Source organism: Lithobates pipiens, unplaced genomic scaffold (genome assembly GCF_037356315.1).
Source record: "Lithobates pipiens isolate NorthernLeopardFrog02 unplaced genomic scaffold, aLitPip1_a1.2 Scaffold_10, whole genome shotgun sequence".
In the NCBI taxonomy this organism is placed as follows: domain Eukaryota; kingdom Metazoa; phylum Chordata; class Amphibia; order Anura; family Ranidae; genus Lithobates; species Lithobates pipiens.
Genome location: NW_027507686.1, coordinates 1,648,816 through 1,672,430, shown reverse-complemented (window position 1 = coordinate 1,672,430; position 23,615 = coordinate 1,648,816). Strand labels below are relative to the sequence as shown.

General features: G+C 49.4%; 1 protein-coding gene across 3 annotated transcripts in view; it reads right to left on the bottom strand.

Annotated features, from left to right (window-relative positions):
- Positions 1-20,861, bottom strand: part of FANCA (FA complementation group A) — a 66,911-nt gene extending 46,050 nt beyond the window's left edge. The window contains exons 1-10 of one of the 3 annotated variants that reach the window (XM_077450878.1): positions 20,715-20,861; positions 13,772-13,884; positions 11,501-11,594; positions 8,198-8,340; positions 6,429-6,524; positions 6,279-6,355; positions 4,352-4,464; positions 4,074-4,156; positions 3,954-3,987; positions 216-282 (exon numbers count right to left, since the gene is read on the bottom strand). In XM_077450878.1, coding sequence (XP_077307004.1) covers positions 216-282; positions 3,954-3,987; positions 4,074-4,156; positions 4,352-4,464; positions 6,279-6,355; positions 6,429-6,524; positions 8,198-8,340; positions 11,501-11,594; positions 13,772-13,884; positions 20,715-20,775 — 881 coding nt within the window. In that variant the 5' untranslated portion in view covers positions 20,776-20,861. The remainder of the gene's footprint in view (positions 1-215; positions 283-3,953; positions 3,988-4,073; positions 4,157-4,351; positions 4,465-6,278; positions 6,356-6,428; positions 6,525-8,197; positions 8,341-11,500; positions 11,595-13,771; positions 13,885-20,714) is intronic. The other 2 variants (XM_077450886.1, XM_077450893.1) reach the window with 2 other exon arrangements.
- Positions 20,862-23,615: the final 2,754 nt, after the last annotated feature.

Below are 23,615 nucleotides of genomic sequence, written 5' to 3'. Positions count from 1 at the left end.
TTAATGTGGGATGGATGTTCCTAACTAAACAAGTTGTTCTGGGTAAAGTCCCACTTTAAAGGCACCCAAAAGGTATTAGATGGTGGTTGGCAGACCTGTCCTTCTTGAGCAATAGAGAGATAATAACAGCGATCAGATAACTTTAGAACAGCCCTTTGCAGTACATTATTGGATTGCACAACCAGCAACTGAAATCGCAGGGAAGGGAGATTTACCAATGTCGTTCAACACCTGGCTTGTATGACTGACCACTCCCTGCTTCCACAACGCCATCCAGGAGCCCTGAAATAAAACACATCGATCACATTTCTACAGCAGTTTGTGGTTCAAATAGATTTTACTGGCTAGGATACAATTCGAAAGATCCAATCAGCATCTCTTCTAAGGAAGCCATTCTTCTATGTGCAATCTGAATATTAAAGAACCAACAGCCCCGGTCGCGAGCCCAGCCTCCCGGCCACGAGCCCAGCCTCCCCGGGCCGCGAGCCCAGCCTCCCCGGGCCGCGAGCCCAGCCTCCCCGGGCCGCGAGCCCAGCCTCCCCGGGCCGCGAGCCCAGCCTCCCCGGGCCGCGAGCCCAGCCGCCCCGGGCCGCGAGCCCAGCCGCCCCACCTAAGAGCCCAGCTGTCCCGGCCGCGAGCCCAGCCTCCCCGGCCGCGAGCCCAGCCTCCCCGGCCGCGAGCCCAGCCTCCCCGGGCCGCGAGCCCAGCCTCCCCGGGCCGCGAGCCCAGCCTCCCCGGGCCGCGAGCCCAGCCTCACCGGGCCGCGAGCCCAGCCTCCCCGGGCCGCGAGCCCAGCCGCCCGGGCCGCGAGCCCAACCGCCCCGGGCCGCGAGCCCAGCCAGGCCGTGAGCCCAGCCTCCCCGGGCCGCGAGCCCAGCCTCCCCGGGCCGCGAGCCCAGCCTCCCCGGGCCGCGAGCTTCAGCCAACCTCTAGGAATGAAGAGCGGGTGCACTGTGTAAAGCTTCAAGTGGTGACACAGGCCTAAGTAAGAGGAGAGAGTCCCATGATCCACCATACCCAGAGGTACGGGGTATGATCAATGCTCCCAGCAGTCAAGCGGAGTGGAGGGTGAAGCAAAGGAAATGTATGTGAAGCAGAAGAGGGAGAAGGTAATGGAAGCCATTGCTTTGTTCTAGAGCTGCACGATTAATCGCCAAGAATTGTTATCGCAATTTTTTTCCTGTTGCAATCTTGACAAAAAGGGTTTCACGATTCTTTCTATGCAAAGAAAAAAAAAAAACCACGGGCAGTCCGCCAAGAATCACAACATTTTTTATCAGTGGAACTTAAGTATAAACATTGTAACAATTTGTCAAAGGAATAGACTTTGTGTGTAAATGAGGAAAGTTTAACCACTTAAACGCTAAACCTTCTTCTGACATTTGTTGTTGGTTTCAAGTTTAAATAATAATATTTTTTTTTTTGGTAGAAAATTACTTAGAACCCCAAACATAATATATAACCCTATATATACACACCCCGTTTTCCAGAAAATAAGACCTAGCGTGATTGTTGGTGATGGCTGCAATATAAGCCCTACCCCCCAAATAATCCCTAGTTAAAGTCCTTGTAGGTCTTATTTTCAGGGTAGGGCTTATATTGCAGCCATCACCGACAAGCACGCTACGTCTTATTTTCAGGGGAAACGGTATATTTATATATATATATATATATATATATATATATATATATATATATATATATATATATATATATATATATATATATATATATATATATATATATATATATATATATATATATATATATATATATATATATACACATATATACACATATACATATACATATATACATATACACACACACACACACACACACACACACACACATACATACATACATACATACACTAACCAGTAAAGTTAGCCCAATTTTTTTGTATAATGTGAAAGATTTTACGTTGCGAGAAGCGTGATCTTTTTATTTTAAGCCAAAAAATTGTGATTCTCATTTTGGCCAGAATCGTGCAGCTCTACTTTGTTCTTTACAGGCAAACCACAGGTTCACTTTGAGAATTTAGTCTTAAAATTCTCAAGGATAGGTAGGTGTGCGCCGATACCTTATGAGAGCAGAAACATGAGCCCAGAGTCAGGGTGAAAGGCTACCATAGAGACCAACCTCACTCAATATTACTGACACTATGGGGGGGGGGGGTTACTAAAACTGGAGCACACAGAATCTGGTGCAGCTCTGCATGGGAGCCAATCAGCTTCTAACTTTAGGTTGTTCAATTAAGCTTTGGCAATAAAACCTGGAAGCGGATTGGTTTCTATGCAGCTCTGCACCAGGTTCTGCATGCTCCAGTTTTAGTAAATAACCTCCTATGTAGAAAGTGATGTGATCAATACCAGGGTCAATGAAATAGTACCAACACCCCTTGTATATGAACAAGAAACAGAATTTGGGAGGAATTATTACAAACATGTAACAGTGTAAAAAAAAAAAAAAAAAAAAGATACATTATATTATATAGAAATAACATTGATAAAAATCACTATATACACACACAATACATCATCCACATCCGACTGGAAGAGGGGATACATTGTAAGCTGTTAAATTGTCATTTTTCCCATGCTAACATTTTACATGTTTCACCTTATGGCTTCCTCAGGACAAGCATGGGCTCTCATCTAATGAAAGCATTCGCACAAAAGGTAAGTGTCCTCAGACAATGGTTCCTGGCTCAATGCACTGAGGACTTGGAGCCGGATTATGGCCAGAGCATGAGGGAAGAGCAAGGTCCGGTGGCCCAGTACATCCAGCTGACCAAGGATTGTCCAAATGAGCCGGATCACCCGCAGAGAGAGGTACGTATTGGTAATGTCTACACAGCTAACAAGGCGTAACTTAAAAACTTTCTTAAAAATGGGAGACTGGGAGCCTGGAGATATGGCAGACAGCACCGATCGCCTGAGCCAAAAGTGGTCAGTTCTAGGTTTCTGCCTCCGTATATAGGAAGGGGGGGGGGGGCACATGCTCATCCAGGGGTATTAGCAATGTGACCCAATGCCATCATGACTCCCAGGGACTCCAGCCTTGGCACCGATTGTTAAAAAATAAAAAATTACAGTTAGAATACCGTTTTTAGCGATCTGAATACTTTGACATGCAAAGGAGGGATTTGGAGTTTTAGACCCCCGATCCCTTCATTAAGAGCACCTGTCATCACCTCATCAAATATTACTGTCACAGGGGATGTTTACATTCCTTGTGGCAGCAATAAAAGTAATCTGAATTTTTTATTTTTTTTTATTTTATGTAACATTTTTTAAATAACAAAAAATATATATTTTTTTTTATTAAAGCGCCCCCGTCCCTGCGCAGCAAAGAACCTGCATACATAAGTCACACCTGCATATGGAAAGAGTGTTCAAATCACACATGAGGTATCGCTGTGATTGTTAGAGTGAGAGCAATAATTCTAGCAAGAAGACCTCCTCTGTAAGGATGGATTCACATCTATGGCATTTTTAGTGTTTTGCATTTTGCAGATTTGCACAATAGAACGTTTTCCATAGGAAACCATGGGAAACGGACTGTAGTACAAATCTGCAAAATGCACTAAAAATGCCATAGGTGTGATGAATCCAGCCTCACTCTACCCTGGTAGCCATTACATTTTTTTTAGCACTCCGGCTTTCACACTGGGTTTGCAGCTGAGGCTTTTTTCAGGTGCTATGCAGTTTTAGCGCTGTAGGGATTGAAAAACGCCTCCAGAGTGAAAGGGGTCTTAAGAAGTTTCTGGCACATTAGAAGTAAACATTGGGGCAGCGCTGTGATCAGAGTTCCATCTCCTGATCAGTGCAGGTTCAACACACCTACAGGTCAGACTTATTATAGGCTTTCCTGTGGGTACAAGGCAAAAAGTGGACTTTACTACCGCTTTAAAATGAAGGAAAAGCTTCATCAGTCTGCTGATTACTTACATGAAAGCATCGTGTCCAGGATGGAGAGCGAGATCTGAAATAGTGGAAAAGCTCCGTTATAAAAAAAAAAAACTGTACAGAAGATACAAGAAAAGGTAAAACAGCAGTAATAAGATATACCTTGGACATTTTGGACTGTTCTGGATCCTTCACAGAAGAAGCAGCCTGACAAAACGCTTTGCCAATCAACACAGCCAACAGATCTATAGATTCAAAGATGAAAATCTTTAGACAACATGGAAGCTGTATCTTGTCTAATGTACCGGGCACAGGACACCGGGCACAGGACGCCGGGCACAGGACGCCGGGCACAGGACGCCGGGCACATCCCCCGTACTGCTATATAGGCAATGCAAAGATTCCTATCCATGTTATAAATAAAACTTTGGAGAACTTACTAGATATGATCTGTTCCACGAACTCGGCATCGGAAGGTGAATTTTCCAGGTGTAGACACAGCGCCCGCATTCCCGAGCAGAACCAATCCACAGCACCACCCGCGCCTGTACAACTGAACACAAGGTGTCAGTGAGCAGAGAAATTGTGTGATGCATCAAATGTCATTCACATTTAGGAAACTACAAGAGAGGGATTAGCACTTCTCACCCGACAACGGCAGAATCTCACAATACGCCACTAAGAGGCGCCGCTAAAAATAGTGCGAGGACGGGTCTAGATAATGGGATTCTCAGGGCTCCTTCAATAACACGCATTACTGCAAAATACGTCATGGAACACGTCCCATTGGGGTGCCGTTCATTGCGAACGGCACCCCAACTTTATCCTACAATATATTGGATGATAAAGCGTGTAAGGCGGGGCTTGGATGTGATGTCATCACACACGCCAGGTCCGTACTCACGCTCGAACATTTGATTGAATCCATCACACTAGTGTCAGTCAGTGGAGACACATCAATGGGAGTTTAGTTTTTTTTTTGTTTTGTCTTTTTGATGGTTTCACACCTTTTTTTCCCCTTAAGGCCGGGTTCACACCACAGCGATGCGGGAACGCCGCGAATCTGCTGCGTTTTCCCGCATCGCACACCACACTGCCCTATGCGAACGGCTGGGAGTGTCAATGAAATGTTAATGACACCCCCAGATCCGTCCGCATATCGCAGTGCGGTCTGCCGACTCGCACAGGAATCGGATCGCATGGTGTGAACACCCATGCGATCCGATTCTGTTGCGGACCAAAAAAAGGGTCCCGTGCGAGTTTGCTGCGGGAGCGATGCGAATTCAGTCATACTATCTGTATACTATCTGTATGGCTGAACTCGCATCGCTACGGAGATCGGATGTGATTTGCACTGCAGTGCGGTGCGAATCACATCCGGATCTCCCCCCGCAGCAGTGTGAACCCGGCCTTAAAGAGATTCCCGAAAGAAAAATTTCTGAACCGTGCGCAGATCCCGACTCCCAGAGATAAATGTGCGATTAGCTGGTTTACCGAATTCCCTGCGCCTGCCTCTGGGGAGTATATTTAGTACATCTGGTGATGGAGAGCGCTACGTTGGTGAAATAAGGAAGAATTTGGAGGGATTGTCCTTTGCCTCACATTTCACACTGGACATTGGAGGGATTTTTTGCTTTTCTTTGTTTGGACGTCTTTTTGGAGATTCATTATACGGGACACTTTGTATCGATTGTTATTATTATGTGTGTTGCACTTTTAATATTTTTATGATTCATACGAATTTTGCTTGGGTACAACATCACTTAAAGCGACTCAGTGCCGTATCACAAAAAATGGCCTGGCCATTAAGGGGGAAAATCCTTCCGGGTCCTTAAGTAGTTAACAGAAGTCAATGCAAGTCATACTGAAGTCGCAACCAAAAGTAGTGCAGGAAATTTTTTTTTAAGTCACACCAATTAGAAAAGGTCCATTGCTGTTAATGGGGTGCGATTTGTCATGTGACTTTAAACTCTCAAGTCGCATGACAAGTCAAAGCAGTGTGAACCGGGGCCAAATCAGATACTGCGGCACAATTCTGAATATTGTTCCATTTTCTATGTACAGTATAATGCAGTTCTCTTTAAGCTTTTCATCCATTGCAAATTCTTGTTTGCTACAATGTCCTTTGAATGCTCCAAAGAAATGTTGGTAGGTTAATTAGATCCGGTCTAAATTGGCCCCAGCATGTGTGTATGAATGTGAGTTAGGGACCTTGTAAGCTCCTCGAGGGCGGGGACTGATGTGAATATACAATGTAAAGTGCTGTGTAAATTGACAGCGCTATGCACGTACCTGAAATAAATCAATAAGAATAAATAAAAATGCTCTATCAGGCAATACTTACCAATACACACAGGCCAGTCTTACCTCTCCAGTACATCCTCTATTCCCACTATATCCACACTGTGCAAGTGCCACACAACTTCTAACACTGGAGGGCGCTGCTGAGCAGAAAGTAACAAGAGTGATGTAAGAAATGGAACGGCTTTAAAAATGATTTTCAGCAACTCAACTCACTGATTGTTCCCAAATCTCCTTCAAGAAAACCGAACGTCTGAAGCAATTTTCTGTCATCAGCACTTTCAGTGTCCTCAGAAAAGCCGTCAACCTGTCCTAAAAATAGGATAGAAATGAGGGACTGTTAGCGATGCTCAGAGCTGGTGTACAACGACACTCATCAGCCCAGAAAAGGTGATGATGAGAGTTCTGGTGATTAACCCCTACTGTACTGACATTTCTTTGTGACGCAAAATCTTTACACACGCCCCCAATATACACACCCCCCAATACACACGCGCCCCCCTATATACACACGCCCCCCCAATATACACACACACACACCCAATATACACACGACCCCCCCAATACACACACACACAAACCCAATATACACGCGCCCCCCCAATATACACACACACACACAAACCCAATATACACACGCCCCCAATATACACACCCCCCAATACACACACACCCCAATACACACGCCCCCCAATATACACACACACACACACACACACAAACCCAATATACACGCAACCCCCCAATACACACGCCCCCAATATACATGCGCCCCCCCCCCAATATACACACACACACACAAACCCAATATACACACGCCCCCAATATACACACGCCCCCAATACACACGCCCCCAATATACACACATCCCAATATACACGCGCCCCCCCAATATACACACACACACACACCAAATATACACACCCCCAATATACACGCGCCCCCCAATACACACACACACAAACCCAATATACACACGCCCCCAACTGCAGCCTACTTCCTGAACATTGGACTATGGGGGGGGGGGGGGGATTAGCCCTTAATAAAATGTGGAATACCGGCGTGCAGATTTGTACATTTCATACTGAAATATTAAGGCCGGGTTGACACTATTGTGAATTGGAAGAGGTTTTCCCGCATCCAATTCGTATGTCAGGAGACCGTGTCCGGCTCTCTATGGAGCTCTCTATGGAGCCGGTTCACACATCTCTGGAGCGGATCCGGAGTGAATTGCAGAGGAGTCCTGTGCGTCTTCAGGTCCAAATTCAGCCAAAAATTCAAACTGGAATTGGACCTGAAAACGGTGATCAGGAAAACACGGGACCCCCCACTGTGAGCCGCTCCATGCAGAGGTGTGAGCCCAGCCTAAAGGGAACTTCAATGGGTTGTAAACCCTCGTGCATCCTATGTATTAAGGTGAAAAACACCCGGCAGTGACCGTCATCACCGATACCACAATGATGTAAAATTCTACATTCTACACCAGAGGAAGCGCTGAGGAGATCTCTTCTAATGGGGACACTTCTTTACTTTGGAAAGATTTCCTCTCACTTCCTGTTGTGTCTCCAGGACAGGAAGTGAAAAGGGAAATCTCTTGAACAGACAGCAGAACATAAAACTGCTCGGGGGTTGTAACCGTTTCTGTTTACTCGATCAGAAAAAAGTTTCAGCCATGCACAGATTTTATCACTTAGATCTATCCAAAAATATAGAGTGTGTGCCCGACGTCTCCCGACATAAACGATTAGTGTGAAGACACAGAGACGGCATTACAATAACAATCAAGTCTCTCAGTAGAAGGTAATGAAATTCGTGTTCTGTGGCTGCTGGAGAAACAATCACTAGAAATCATGATATCAGCAAATGGTGGAAACTCATAGCAACCAATCAGAATGTGCGTTTCAGTAATCAGATTTGATATGAAGATTTTAGATGTTCCATTAAATGGTAAAAACGCCAAGATTTCTATATTCAGCTGTGCTCACTCGCTGGTCTTGGCTGAGCCAGGCGTCCTCCATGTTGTCTCCGGGGTTATGGCAGAGCTGTTGGATATTGGAGACAGCAGATCTTGCACCAAGTACATCAGCAGGAACGCCCAGATGTGAGGCCTGATCTCTTAAGGTGGAACCTGACAAGAAAGAAAAATACACAGATGGATGGATTCTCTGTTTCAGTTTCAGGTTTAAAGCCCAATTTTTGAACAAATAACCCCCCCCCCCCCAACACATCTGGCACATTTGTTCCCATGTAAGAGGAGAGCTGAGGGACACAAACATGAGTTTCCTACTTCTCCTTTCACTGTCCAATCACAGGCTGGGGGAGGGAAAAGACCTGTAAGTGATACTGACCTGCAACAGAGAGAAGTCGGGTCTTAAACTCTGGCAGATTGGACTGTGCTGAAGAACATCTCTGTCTACTGCGGAATGCATGGAGTTCAGCTTTAGGGCTCACATGCGGTAGGAATGTGCTGGGTGGCTATTCCAGTGGGGTCGCCCCCCCCCCATTCCAGTGGGGTCGCGCCCCCGCCCCCCCCTCATTCCAGTGGGGTCGCGCCCCCGCCCCCCCCTCATTCCAGTGGGGTCGCGCCCCCCCCCCCCCGCAAAACAAGGCAAAATGCGTGGCATGCAGCACGACTCAACCTACCTCCTCACACCACACTGCGGTCCATGTCCGATATTTCAATAAAAGTTTGTTTAAAAATAAAAAGTATAGAGTGCGATGTGCCACAATCAGCGGCTCTGCTGTCATCCTAACACAACCGCTGGTGTGAACACGCCCTTAAAAGCAACATACTGCTAATCTGCCCCCCCCCCCCCCCCCCCAACATATCTGAAATGTTGGTACCAGGGTGGATATAAATCACAGATTTTTTTTTTTTTATTATTATTAAAAATAAATACTTTTTTTTTTTTTTAAGTTTTTTTTATTTATTTTTTATTTAAATCAATTTATGTGGATTTATATCAAATTTATTTGAATAAAATGCTTTTGCAGTAAAAAATTTGATAAGTTTTCTATTTAAGATACATTAATAATTTAGTTTATTCAGCATGAAATGGAGCTTAGTTATGTAGCATGAGGCTGTATATTCAGCAATATTTACATGTTTGGTAAACTCATTCAATGAATCCAAGCTCTGCAGGCTGAGATAACATGCACTGCATTGATCACACAATGTCACAGTAACCATGAAGATAAAAGTTCAGGAATATATTCCTTCATCCCATTGTTTAGGAGATCTATGTACACTACAAACTGTATGATTGGATCGGTTCTGATATCGCTGCTTTACTGACCTGACAGCTTATTATTATAAATAGGAAACCTTCATTTTGTTTGCAAATATTAAAAGATTCTAATTACCATTAAGAATAAGTCCTTCCATATAAAGAGCCCCTGTCATTTCAGATCCATCATGGCAGTGCCTCTTAGTGGGCGTCCAATCACCTGCTGCCGCCACATCACTCACCTTGTTGTGTCACCGCCCCATCACCAACCGTCCCATTAAAGTGAATGGAACTGTCGGGGAGCCGACAGCGGGGTCAGAGGAGGGAGCCGACAGCGGGGTCAGAGGAGGGAGCCGACAGCGTGGTCAGAGGAGGGAGCCGACAGCGGGCTCAGAGGACGGAGCCGACAGCGGGCTCAGAGGACGGAGCCGACAGCGGGCTCAGAGGACGGAGCCGACAGCGGGCTCAGAGGACGGAGCCGACAGCGGGCTCAGAGGACGGAGCCGACAGCGGGCTCAGAGGACGGAGCCGACAGCGGGCTCAGAGGACGGAGCCGACAGCGGGCTCAGAGGACGGAGCCGACAGCGGGCTCAGAGGACGGAGCCGACAGCGGGCTCAGAGGACGGAGCCGACAGCGGGGTCAGAGGACGGAGCCGACAGCGGGGTCAGAGGACGGAGCCGACAGCGGGGTCAGAGGACGGAGCCGACAGCGGGGTCAGAGGACGGAGCCGACAGCGGGGTCAGAGGAGGGAGCCGACAGCGGGGTCAGAGGAGGGAGCCGACAGCGTGGTCAGAGGAGGGAGCCGACAGCGGGGTCAGAGGACGGAGCCGACAGCGGGGTCAGAGGACGGAGCCGACAGCGGGCTCAGAGGACGGAGCCGACAGCGGGCTCAGAGGACGGAGCCGACAGCGGGCTCAGAGGACGGAGCCGACAGCGGGCTCAGAGGACGGAGCCGACAGCGGGCTCAGAGGACGGAGCCGACAGCGGGCTCAGAGGACGGAGCCGACAGCGGGGTCAGAGGACGGAGCCGACAGCGGGGTCAGAGGACGGAGCCGACAGCGGGGTCAGAGGACGGAGCCGACAGCGGGGTCAGAGGACGGAGCCGACAGCGGGGTCAGAGGAGGGAGCCGACAGCGGGGTCAGAGGAGGGAGCCGACAGCGGGGTCAGAGGAGGGAGCCGACAGCGGGCTCAGAGGACGGAGCCGACAGCGGGCTCAGAGGACGGAGCCGACAGCGGGGTCAGAGGACGGAGCCGACAGCGGGGTCAGAGGAGGGAGCCGACAGCGGGGTCAGAGGAGGGAGCCGACAGCGGGGTCAGAGGAGGGAGCCGACAGCGGGGTCAGAGGAGGGAGCCGACAGCGGGGTCAGAGGAGGGAGCCGACAGCGGGGTCAGAGGAGGGAGCCGACAGCGGGGTCAGAGGAGGGAGCCGACAGCGGGGTCAGAGGGGGAGCCATTGCAGAACATTAAATCCACCCTGTGGGGTACTCACACCATTTTATCTCTTTATAGTCCTGTACTCCATGTATTCGAATTTGTGGTCGATTTCTGCTAGGAAACTTTTTTTTTTTTTTTTTTTTAATCATCAAAATGGTACTTCCTGCTCTCCCACTGCAGTGCTCTATGCTGGCAGAGCTCAGTAGCAGGCACAACCCTCAGCACAAGGGTCCTCATTTGGAGGACATTGTGGAGGGGGGGAGGGGGTCTGACCACATCTGTTACTGAGTGCCGATTGCCGACAACACTGGATCAAACTCTGGTGACTATTGAAGGATGTAGTCATGCTCAGACACAACTACTAACACAGGATAATGAGGGCTGCTCATACATTGCCTGTCTGCCTAGTTAGTTATTCATATGGTAAATATATTTTTGCTGCAATTACAATTGTTTTAAAACAAGAGAGTTACAAAAGAATTACATATTAAAAGTATAACAACATTTCCTGACAATGGTCACTATATAAAGTGAATGTAGAAAGAAAAGTTTTGGATACTTTCTCTCAGGTTCGGACAGAAGATGGACATTGCGAGTCGGGAGGCCGGCAGAAGATTTCACTTACCGATAAACGATTGTGGAAGTCGGGCAGATTTCGGAGAATGTTTGGAATCGGAATCTTCCCCATCACAAACCTTCTTACAGGGAGGATCCTCTACCTACAATTTGCAGTGAAATAGAAGAAATTTTCATTCTAAAGCCGGGTGCATGCGATTCGTTTCTCTCCGCTCAGCGCCCGGGGCCCCATTCCCACAGCCAATCATCTCCCTGTGTGGTGCACATGCCATGGTTTATAGATCCCGTGTGTCGGGGCGACTGAACCCCGGCACAAGAGTGACATCATCCAACGCTGGCCAATGAGGAGGGCTGCATCACAGCGCCCAGAAGAAGCCGGGTAGAGGATGCCAGCACAAGTGAGGGACCGCTGACCACTGAAGGAGTGGAAAGTGTTGTGGACTTTAGTTCTGCTTTAGATGTTTACCTGCTGCGTTTCCTTTCCATACATTTCATTTTATTCACTTGCAATGTGCCTTTAAATTTGCTTTAAAAAAAAAAAATTTAACTACTCCCGACAGAGCCACCCTCCCCCCCCCCCCCCCCCCCTGCACACCATAGTCATATCCTCTTCTGGGAAGGTTTTAGATACTGTCTGTGCTGGCCCAGCTCCTCCAATCACCTCCCTTCATAACCTTTTATGTAGCTGCTGGGAAAGAGTGAAGGGGAATACTATAGAGTAGGGGCATCAAACTCAATTTAATCGTGGGCCGCATCAGCAGTATGGTTGCCTTCAAAAGGGTCGGTTGTATCTGGGGTGCACTGTGTACAGAGTGCAGGGCTCGGGGGTGCACCGTGTACAGAGTGCAGGGCTCGGGGGTGCACCGTGTACAGAGTGCAGGGCTCGGGGGTGCACCGTGTACAGAGTGCAGGGCTCGGGGGTGCACCGTGTACAGAGTGCAGGGCTCGGGGGTGCACCGTGTACAGAGTGCAGGGCTCGGGGGTGCACCACGTACAGAGTGCAGGGCTCGGGGGTGCACCACGTACAGAGTGCAGGGCTCGGGGGTGCACCACGTACAGAGTGCAGGGCTCGGGGGTGCACCACGTACAGAGTGCAGGGCTCGGGGGTGCACCACGTACAGAGTGCAGGGTTCGGGGGTGCACCACATACAGAGTTCGGGGGTGCACCATATACAGAGTGCGGGGTTCACCACGTACAGAGTGCGGGGTTCGGGGGTGTACCACGTACAGAGTGCAGGGTTCGGGGGTGCACCACGTACAGAGTGCAGGGTTCGGGGGTGCACCACGTACAGAGTGCAGGGTTCGGGGGTGCACCACGTACAGAGTGCGGGGTTCGGGGGTGCACCACGTACAGAGTGCGGGGTTCGGGGGTGCACCACATACAGAGTGCGGGGTTTGGGGGTGCACCACATACAGAGTGCAGGGTTCGGGGTGCACCACGTACAGAGTGCAGGGTTCGGGAGTGAGTAAAGCCCCATACACACTATCCGATTTTCTGCTTATTTTTGTCTTCAGATTTACCAAAACCATGTAGTAGAAGGGCCGGCCTGATTGCAGACACATTGAAACTCCTAAGGTCTGACCTCATATTACATGGTTTTGGTAAATGTGAAAGAAAAACTCAGCAGAAAAACGGATAGTGTGTATGGGGCTTAACATACAGAGTTCAGGGCTGCGCTGTGTATGGGAGTGCAAGGTTTAGGGATGCACTATGCAGTGTGTGCAACTCCAACTGCCCTCACAAGGATCCTCGCTATTCTCTCCTACCAGGTTCTAGTACAGGGGTGCCCAATCAGTGGCCTGGGGGCCACATGTGGCCCGCAGAGCTTTCAGATGTTCCCTCTGGTTGGATGGGATAGAGGGGCCCACAGGAGTAGAGTGGGCTGTGTGTCCATGTCCGCTCTGCTCTACATATACAGAGCAGACACGGATCTGTCTTCCGTCCGCTCCACTTATTGTGGCCTGTGCTATAGAGTGTCACTTAAGTGACAGTTGAGTCTGTGGGGCTGCTGACATCCCATCCAAGATGGCGGCTCCCAGCACAAGTCTACGGACTTATGAAAGTCTATATAAAGGAGGATCTTCCAGGAAAGAACAGCAATAACACAAAGTAATGCAAATATAATCCTATAGGAAGATCTTTGCTGAGATGAAATCTCTGGTGACCGGGTCTCTAATGCCTAAGAAAATGATTGCTGCGAGTGCGGAAACATCGCCCCAATACGTGCGATTCAGAGGAGCTATAAAATCCGGGTGTTCCTCCGCTCACCCCCCCCCCCCCCCCAACAACTCTGCATCCGGGACCCTCCAGCAGCCTCACCTCCAGCAGAAATCCATTCACATCCTGATGACAACTCAGCAAATACACCGCCGCCTCCTGGATCCTCTTCCGGCTGTATTCAGGTTTCCTGGATGCCTTGCTGGCTCTGCCGGCTGCAAAATCATCAATAGAGGAGTTTATATACATCAGAGCACACAGCACATAGTGAATGGAGGAGTATATATCAGAGCGCACAGCACATAGTGAATGGAGGAGTATATATCAGAGCGCACAGCAAATAGTGAATGGAGGAGCATATATCAGAGCACACAGCAAATAGTGAATGGAGGAGTATATATCAGAGCGCACAGCACATAGTGAATGGAGGAGTATAGATCAGAGCGCACAGTAAATAGTGAATGGAGGAGTATAGATCAGAGCGCACAGCACATAGTGAATGGAGGAGTATATATCAGAGCGCACAGCACATAGTGAATGGAGGAGTATATATCAGAGCGCACAGCACATAGTGAATGGAGGAGTATATATCAGAGCGCACAGCACATAGTGAATGGAGGAGTATATATCAGAGCGCACAGCAAATAGTGAATGGAGGAGCATATATCAGAGCGCACAGCACATAGTGAATGGAGGAGTATATATCAGAGCGCACAGCACATAGTGAATGGAGGAGTATATATCAGAGCGCACAGCAAATAGTGAATGGAGGAGTATATATCAGAGCGCACAGCGCATAGTGAATGGAGGAGTATATATCAGAGCGCACAGCACATAGTGAATGGAGGAGTATAGATCAGAGCGCACAGCACATAGTGAATGGAGGAGTATATATCAGAGCGCACAGCAAATAGTGAATGGAGGAGTATATATCAGAGCGCACAGCACATAGTGAATGGAGGAGTATAGATCAGAGCGCACAGCACATAGTGAATGGAGGAGTATATATCAGAGCGCACAGCAAATAGTGAATAGGAGTTTCTATCGGAGCGCACAGCGCATAGTGAATGGAGGAGTATATATCAGAGCGCACAGCACATAGTGAATGGAGGAGTATATATCAGAGCGCACAGCACATAGTGAATGGAGGAGTATATATCAGAGCGCACAGCACATAGTGAATGGAGGAGTATATATCAGAGCGCACAGCACATAGTGAATGGAGGAGTATATATCAGAGCGCATAGTGAATGGAGGAGTTTCTATCGGAGCGCACAGCACAGTGAATACTTTTTTGTGGCCACTAGATGGAGCTGACGATCTCAGGAAATCAACATCTTCAGGAAATGATGGTCAGAATGAGTCGGACGGGTGAATTCTTGTCACATTCGTCCAACAAATTTTGTATAAAACGGACCTCTTGGAATGAAGATTTTGAGATATTTTCGCAGTATTTACCTTTAGGACCCGTTCCCGTGAGCTTATTTTAATTTAATTTATTATTATTTTCAGCATTTTCAGAAAATTCCAAACATGATCTTTGACACACAATGTCATTTATCTCCTCAGTTCCCCTCCGATAATGAAATAGGGGGAGGGGGCGGGAAGCAAAAAAAAGGAAAAAAAAAAAAAGAAATACAATGTTATTTTAGCATGCAGGCTTGTGTCCCGGAGATTGGCGGGGGGGGGGGGTTGGGTTCTTTCTGTACATCTGGATATGAAAGCCGTGGATCCCATCGATGGAAAGACGAGGGGGGGGGGGGGGAAATCAATGCATACGCCATAGTGCAATATCACCAACATAACCACCAGTTCTACTCTCAGGGATATAACATGAGGGCACTGTGGTGGGGGGTGGGGGATCGGCTGGGATTGTGGATGTAGGGAGAGATGGAGGACTGGCCTGGTGTGGTGGTAGATGAGCCGCAAGGATCCCCCGCTCCAAGCTGACCGGCCCCTGAATGACATCACCGCTGGATTGTGTGTGGTTCCAGGACGCGTTTCGAGGAGACTTCTTCAGGGGCTGAGGAAGAGGAAGTCTCCATAAAACACATTGAGTCGGATGTAGAGCGGGAGCTCCACTGGAAACAAAGTATTGATTTCCTGGTGCTGGGAAGTGATCTGACCAGTGATCACCCTCCAGGTGATGTAACATTTATTTCGCACCGGGGCCACGCTGCATTAGCTTTACCGTTCTTTTAGCGGCGCTTTTTGACCGCTAGCGGGGCACTTTTAATCCCCGCTGGTGGCCAAGGAAAGGGTTAAAAGCAGGCCCTTTGACAGCGCTGCCCATTCATTTCAACAGGTGGGGTGTTTTTTGAGGGGTGTATACAGAGCTGTATACAGCGCTCCCAAACTGCCCCAAAGATGCGGCTTGCAGGACATTTTTTCCCGTCCCGCAGTGTGGAAGCCCTCAGGGGTCTCGCACTGGGGGGGGGGGGGCACGAGAGGCGCTTTACAGGCGCTATTTTTAGCGCAAAAACGCCTGAAAAACGTCCTCAGTGTGAAAGGGGTCCTACACCTCAGGATTACCACAAATCTCTGCGCTCGGAGTTCCACTTTAAATTCAAAGAAAACTATTGATGACAAATAAGATCCGCCCCGGGGTGGGAGCTCCTCCTATTTATATATCGGAGGGTTATAATTGTACCTCTTATCATGGCGGTCAGTGTTTGCCGAGTGGGTGTGACCCTCCATCCAATGCCGGAGCCAAGAGAACCAATCACTTCTTATCACAAGCAATCCCTTCAAGTGGAAGTTCCCCTTGTCAGGAAACGTAAAGCTCCTACCAGAGGTGCAGCCAGGTCTGCAAGAGATCAGGGCCAGAGCCCAAGGCAGCGGTCACCAACCTTTCTTCCGAGGGGGGGGTTCACCTGCCACCGTCGCCGGTCACCAGATCCGCTTTTTAACTTGCCACCGTGTCACCTACCACTGTTTCCCTGGAGAATCGATACTCCGGGATGTGTCTGTTTCCCAGGGAAAGCGATACTCCGTGAAAGTCCCAGTTTCCCCGGGAAATCGATACTCCGGGAAGTGGCCATTTCCCCGGGAAATCGATACCCCAGGAAGTGTCCTGGAAGTGGAAATCGATACTCCGGGAAGTGCCCGTTTCCCCGGGAAATCGATACTCCGGGAAGTGTCCTGGAAGTGGAAATCGATACTCCGGGAAGTGGCCGTTTCCCCGGGAAATCGATACTCCGGGAAGTGTCCTGGAAGTGGAAATCGATACTCTGGGAAGTGCCCGTTTCCCAGGGAAATCGATACTCCGGGAAGTGTCCTGGAAGTGGAAATCGATACTCCGGGAAGTGCCCGTTTCCCCGGGAAATCAATACCCCAGGAAGTGTCCTGGAAGTGGAAATCGATACTCCGGGAAGTGGCCGTTTCCCCGGGAAAAATCGATACTCCAGGAAGTGTCCTGGAAGTGGAAATCGATACTCCGGGAAGTGGCCGTTTCCCCGGGAAATCAATACTCCGGGAAGTGCCCATTTCCCAGGGAAAGCGATACTCCGGGAAGTGTCCTGGAAGTGGAAATCTATACTCCGGGAAGTGTCCTGGAAGTGGAAATCGATACTCCGGGAACTGTCTGTTTCCCTGGGAAATCGATACTCTGGGAAGTGTCCTGGAAGTGGAAATCGATACTCTGGGAAGTGTCCTGGAAGTGGAAATCGATACTCCGGGAACTGTCTGTTTCCCCGGGAAATCAATACTCCGGGAAGTGTCCTGGAAGTGGAAATCGATACTCCGGGAAGTGGCCGTTTCCCCGGGAAATCGATACTCCGGGAAGTGCCCGTTTCCCCCGGGAAATCGATACTCCAGGAAGTGTCCTGGAAGTGGAAATCGATACTCCGGGAAGTGTCCGTTTCCCCGGGAAATCGATACTACAGTAAGTGTCCTGGAAGTGGAAATCGATACTTCGGGAACTGTCCATTTGCCAGGGAAAGCTAAACTCCGGGAAGTGGAAATCGATACTCCGGGAAGGGGCCGTTTCCCAGGGAAATCGATACTCCGGGAAGTGGCCATTTCCCCGGGAAATCGATACTCCGGGAAGTGTCCTGGAAGTGGAAATCGATACTCCGGGAAGTGTCCTGGAAGTGGAAATCGATAGTCCGGGAACTGTCTGTTTCCCCGGGAAATCGATACTCCGGGAAGTGGCCGTTTCCCAGGGAAATCGATACTCCGGGAAGTGTCCTGGAAGTGGAAATCGATACTCCGGGAAGTGTCCTTGAAGTGGAAATCGATACTCCGGGAAGTGGTCGTTTCCCCAGGAAATCGATACTCCAGGAAGTGTCCTGGAAGTGGAAATCGATACTCTGGGAAGTGGTCGTTTCCCTGGGAAATCGATACTCCGGGAAGTGGCCGTTTCCCTGGGAAATCGATACTCCGGGAAGTGTCCTGGAAGTGGAAATCGATACTCCGGGAACTGTCTGTTTCCCCGGGAAAATCGATACTCCGGGAAGTGTCCTGGAAGTGGAAATCGATACTCCGGGAAGTGTCCTGGAAGTGGAAATCGATACTCCAGGAACTGTCCGTTTCCCCGGGAAATCGATACTCCAGGAAGTGTCCTGGAAGTGGAAATCGATACTCTGGGAACTGTCTGTTTCCCCGGGAAATCGATACTCCGGGAAGTGGCCGTTTCCCAGGGAAATCGATACTCCGGGAAGTGTCCTGGAAGTGGAAATCGATACTCCGGGAAGTGTCCTGGAAGTGGAAATCGATACTCCGGGAACTGTCTGTTTCCCCGGGAAATCGATACTCCAGGAAGTGTCCTGGAAGTGGAAATCGATACTTCAGGAAGTGTCCTGGAAGTGGAAATCGATACTCCGGGAACTGTCCGTTTCCCCGGGAAATCGATACTTCAGGAAGTGTCCTGGAAGTGAAAATCCATACTCCGGGAAGTGGCTGTTTCCCCGGGAAATCAATACTCCGGGAAGTGCCCATTTCCCAGGGAAAGCGATACTCCGGGAAGTGTCCTGGAAGTGGAAATCTATACTCCGGGAAGTGTCCTGGAAGTGGAAATCGATACTCCGGGAACTGTCTGTTTCCCTGGGAAATCGATACTCTGGGAAGTGTCCTGGAAGTGGAAATCGATACTCTGGGAAGTGTCCTGGAAGTGGAAATCGATACTCCGGGAACTGTCTGTTTCCCCGGGAAATCGATACTCCGGGAAGTGTCCTGGAAGTGGAAATCGATACTCCGGGAAGTGGCCGTTTCCCCAGGAAATCGATACTCCGGGAAGTGTCCGTTTCCCCGGGAAATCGATACTCCGGGAAGTGCCCGTTTCCCCCGGGAAATCGATACTCCAGGAAGTGTCCTGGAAGTGGAAATCGATACTCCGGGAAGTGTCCATTTCCCTGGGAAATCGATACTACAGTAAGTGTCCTGGAAGTGGAAATCGATACTTCGGGAACTGTCCATTTGCCAGGGAAAGCTAAACTCCGGGAAGTGGAAATCGATACTCCGGGAAGTGGCCGTTTCCCAGGGAAATCGATACTCCGGGAAGTGGCCATTTCCCCGGGAAATCGATACTCTGGGAAGTGTCCTGGAAGTGGAAATCGATACTCCGGGAAGTGTCCTGGAAGTGGAAATCGATAGTCCGGGAACTGTCTGTTTCCCCGGGAAATCGATACTCCGGGAAGTGGCCGTTTCCCAGGGAAATCGATACTCCGGGAAGTGTCCTGGAAGTGGAAATCGATACTCCGGGAAGTGTCCTGGAAGTGGAAATCGATACTCTGGGAAGTGGTCGTTTCCCCAGGAAATCGATACTCCAGGAAGTGTCCTGGAAGTGGAAATCGATACTCTGGGAAGTGGTCGTTTCCCCAGGAAATCGATACTCCAGGAAGTGTCCTGGAAGTGGAAATCGATACTCTGGGAAGTGGTCGTTTCCCCAGGAAATCGATACTCCAGGAAGTGTCCTGGAAGTGGAAATCGATACTCTGGGAAGTGGTCGTTTCCCCAGGAAATCGATACTCCGGGAAGTGGCCGTTTCCCTGGGAAATCGATACTCCGGGAAGTGTCCTGGAAGTGGAAATCGATACTCCGGGAACTGTCTGTTTCCCCGGGAAAATCGATACTCCGGGAAGTGTCCTGGAAGTGGAAATCGATACTCTGGGAAGTGGTCGTTTCCCCAGGAAATCGATACTCCAGGAAGTGTCCTGGAAGTGGAAATCGATACTCTGGGAAGTGGTCGTTTCCCCAGGAAATCGATACTCCGGGAAGTGGCCGTTTCCCTGGGAAATCGATACTCCGGGAAGTGTCCTGGAAGTGGAAATCGATACTCCGGGAACTGTCTGTTTCCCCGGGAAAATCGATACTCCGGGAAGTGTCCTGGAAGTGGAAATCGATACTCCGGGAAGTGTCCTGGAAGTGGAAATCGATACTCCGGGAACTGTCCGTTTCCCCGGGAAATCGATACTCCAGGAAGTGTCCTGGAAGTGGAAATCGATACTCTGGGAACTGTCTGTTTCCCCGGGAAATCGATACTCCGGGAAGTGGCCGTTTCCCAGGGAAATCGATACTCCGGGAAGTGTCCTGGAAGTGGAAATCGATACTCCGGGAAGTGTCCTGGAAGTGGAAATCGATACTCCGGGAACTGTCCGTTTCCCCGGGAAATCGATACTTCAGGAAGTGTCCTGGAAGTGAAAATCCATACTCCGGGAAGTGGCTGTTTCCCCGGGAAATCGATGCTCCGGGAAGTGGCCGTTTCCCTGGGAAATCGATACTTCAGGAAGTGTCCTGGAAGTGGAAATCAATACTCCGGGAAGTGGCCATTTCCCCGGGAAATCGATACTCCGGGAAGTGTCCTGGAAGTGGAAATCAATACTGTCACAAGGAAGTTTCGTACATCTGCCGCCGTGTCACTTTGCACACAGGGGCGTCCAATCATCCAGGGGCAGAAGTGTGTCCTAAAGGGGAACTCCACCCCACCAGGGATCCCGGATGACACACCGGGGATCTCCTGTGATGAGGATGGAGGAGCTCTGCACATGGGGGGGGATGGGAGGTGTAGTACCGCACACCGCCTATAGGAAATAAAGGTGACATATACCGAGCAGCTCCGCCAGGCTCCTCTTCGCACCTCCCGGGGTAGAGCCGGTCACCGCCGACATCACACACACAACTCCTCGGGATCACCGGGACCTTTCCGCCACTCTGCGGCCACACGGGGCGCGCTGTGCTCCTATTGGTGGATCCGCGGTGGGGGCGCGCTTCTATTGGTGGGATTCTGGACGCTAGAGGTGAAGACACTTCTGTGGGGCCGGAGGAGCGGCCATTTTATTGTGGCCAAAGCCGTGTAGTGCCAATTCTCAGGTCATATCGGGTTCCAATCCATTCATATTGATTGCGGGATTACTTTTATTTTATTGCCATGCAGAACTGCGCTACTTTATCTGACAGGTGCGCGATTATTCCGCACTCTGCCCGAAGGACATTTATATCATTTTCTATGAGCTTTTCTTCTGGAGGAATTTCATCACCTCTGTATTTTTATTTTATTATATAAACAAAGAAAGACCAACAATAAAAAGAAAAAACTTTCTGCTACAAAACATCTCCAATAAAAAAATCAAATCCAAAGCGGTAGAAAACCGCAAGAAAAAGATCTTCTCCCTGCAGATGAGTGTGATGATGTGTGAGGTGCGTCCCGTATATTGGGGTACACATTATGGAAGACTTACCTGAGAACGCGGCCCTCCGCTGACAGCCATCGCTCCCAACTGTCCCGGATTTGGAGGGACTGTCCCTGATTTGGAGGAACTGTCCTGATTTGGAGGGAGTGTCCCGATTTGAAGGGAGTGTCCCGATTTGGAGGGACTGTCCCTGATTTGGAGGAAGTGTCCCTGATTTGAAGGGAGTGTCCCGATTTGGAGGGAGTGTCCCTGATTTGGAGGGAGTGTCCCGATTTGGAGGGACTGTCCCGATTTGGAGGGAGTGTCCCTGATTTGGAGGGAGTGTCCCGATTTGAAGGGAGTGTCCCGATTTGGAGGGACTGTCCCTGATTTGGAGGGAGTGTCCCTGATTTGAAGGGAGTGTCCCGATTTGGAGGGAGTGTCCCTGATTTGGAGGGAGTGTCCCGATCTGGAGGGGCTGTCCCTGATTTGAAGGGAGTGTCCCGATTTGAAAGGACTGTCTCGATTTGGAGGGAGTGTCTCTGATTTGGAGGGAGTGTCCCGATTTGGAGGGACTTTCCCTGATTTGGAGGGACTGTGCGGATTTGAAGGGACTGTCCCGATTTGGAGGGAGTGTCCCTGATTTGGAGGGAGTGTCCCGATTTGGAGGGAGTGTCCTGATTTGGAGGGAGTGTCCCGATTTGGAGGGAGTGTCCTGATTTGGAGGGAGTGTCCCGATTTGGAGGGAGTGTCCCGATTTGGAGGGAGTGCACTTTTTATCTATCTTTCCTGGTGCTAAACTTTTCATCTGATCTCTAAATTTCTGCATTTGTAAATTCCAAAAGTCAATATAAAGGAATAATAGTGATAAAAAAATCACTTGTGGGTTTAACCAATCTTGTTTTTTGTACAATTGTCCTTTAAGGGGGCGTGTCAGGGGGGTGTGTCCTATACCTGTATACTTTTGCTGATAGGTGTCCCTCATTCCCATCTTAGGAAGTTGGAAAGGAGCACCAGAAAGCCTTCCTTCCAGGTCTACAGGCAGCCGCCATGTGATTGGCCGCATCAACGTCAGTCCCGCGCACGCACGCCATCCACTGAGAGCGCACCGCGCATGCGCTGGTCACATCCCCAGCGCTGCTAAAATGTCTCCTGTACGGGGCACATTCAGGGGATAATATATATATATAGAATGTTTGGGGGATTGGAAGTCATTTTCTAGGAAACAAATGATGATTTTAGGAGAGAAAAGGGAGAATTGTCTGCGCTGGACGTGGATAATAAAGATTCAATTCAATATTTATTTTTAAAAAATCTCACTTTAGTATTTCTGCAGCCAAAGACCAAAAACAAAAAATACGATTTACCCTCCTGACAGCAGAGCGATCGCGTCCCCCCCCCAGACCGGCCAATCAGGAGATCCCCGGCTCCGCCCCCTCCTGCAGTGTGTATTCTTAGCTCCGGCTTGAACCCCGAGGAATGAACCCCGGCGAGTTCTTCCGAGGCGTGGAGAAGACCGCACCCCATTACACGGATTTACACCCAACAATCAGCCGGAGACGTCAGAAGGGACGGCACCCACCTACACTCTCATACTTCGAATGACAATTGCGCGGTCATGCTGCACTGACACCATGTGACATTTTTATCATTTTTTCCCCACAAATAGAGCTTTCTGCTGGCGCTATGTAATCATTCACAAACAAGAAAAAACAACATTTTGAATAAAAAATAAAATAAAAAGTGTTTCTTAGTTTCTGTCAGTAAATTTTGTAAATAAGTAACTTTTCTCCTTCACTGATGAGCACTGATGAGGGGGCACTAATATGTTGCACTTATGGGCATGGATAGGTGACAATGGTGGGCACTGATGGGAAGCACAGATAGGCAGCGCTGATGGGTACTGATGGGCAGCACTGATAGGCAGCACTAATAGCCAGCACTGACTGGTATCAATAATGGGCACTGAATGGTGGCATATGTGGGCACTGATAGGTGACACTGGTGGGCACTGATGGGCTGCACAGATAGCCATCACTGACTGGCATCAATAACGGCCACTGAATGGTGGCACTTATGGGCACTGATAGGGGACACTGGTGGGCACTGATGGGCAGCACAGATAGGTGGCGCTGATGGGCGTTACTGATGGGCAGCACTGATAGCCAGCACTGACTGGCATCAATAATGGGCACTGAATGGTGGCACATGTGGGTACTAATAGGTGAAACTGGTGGGCACTGATGGGCGGCACAGATAGGTAGCACTGATGGGCATTGATGTGCAGCACTGATAGCCAGCACTGACTGGCATCAATAATGGGCACTGAATGGTGGCAC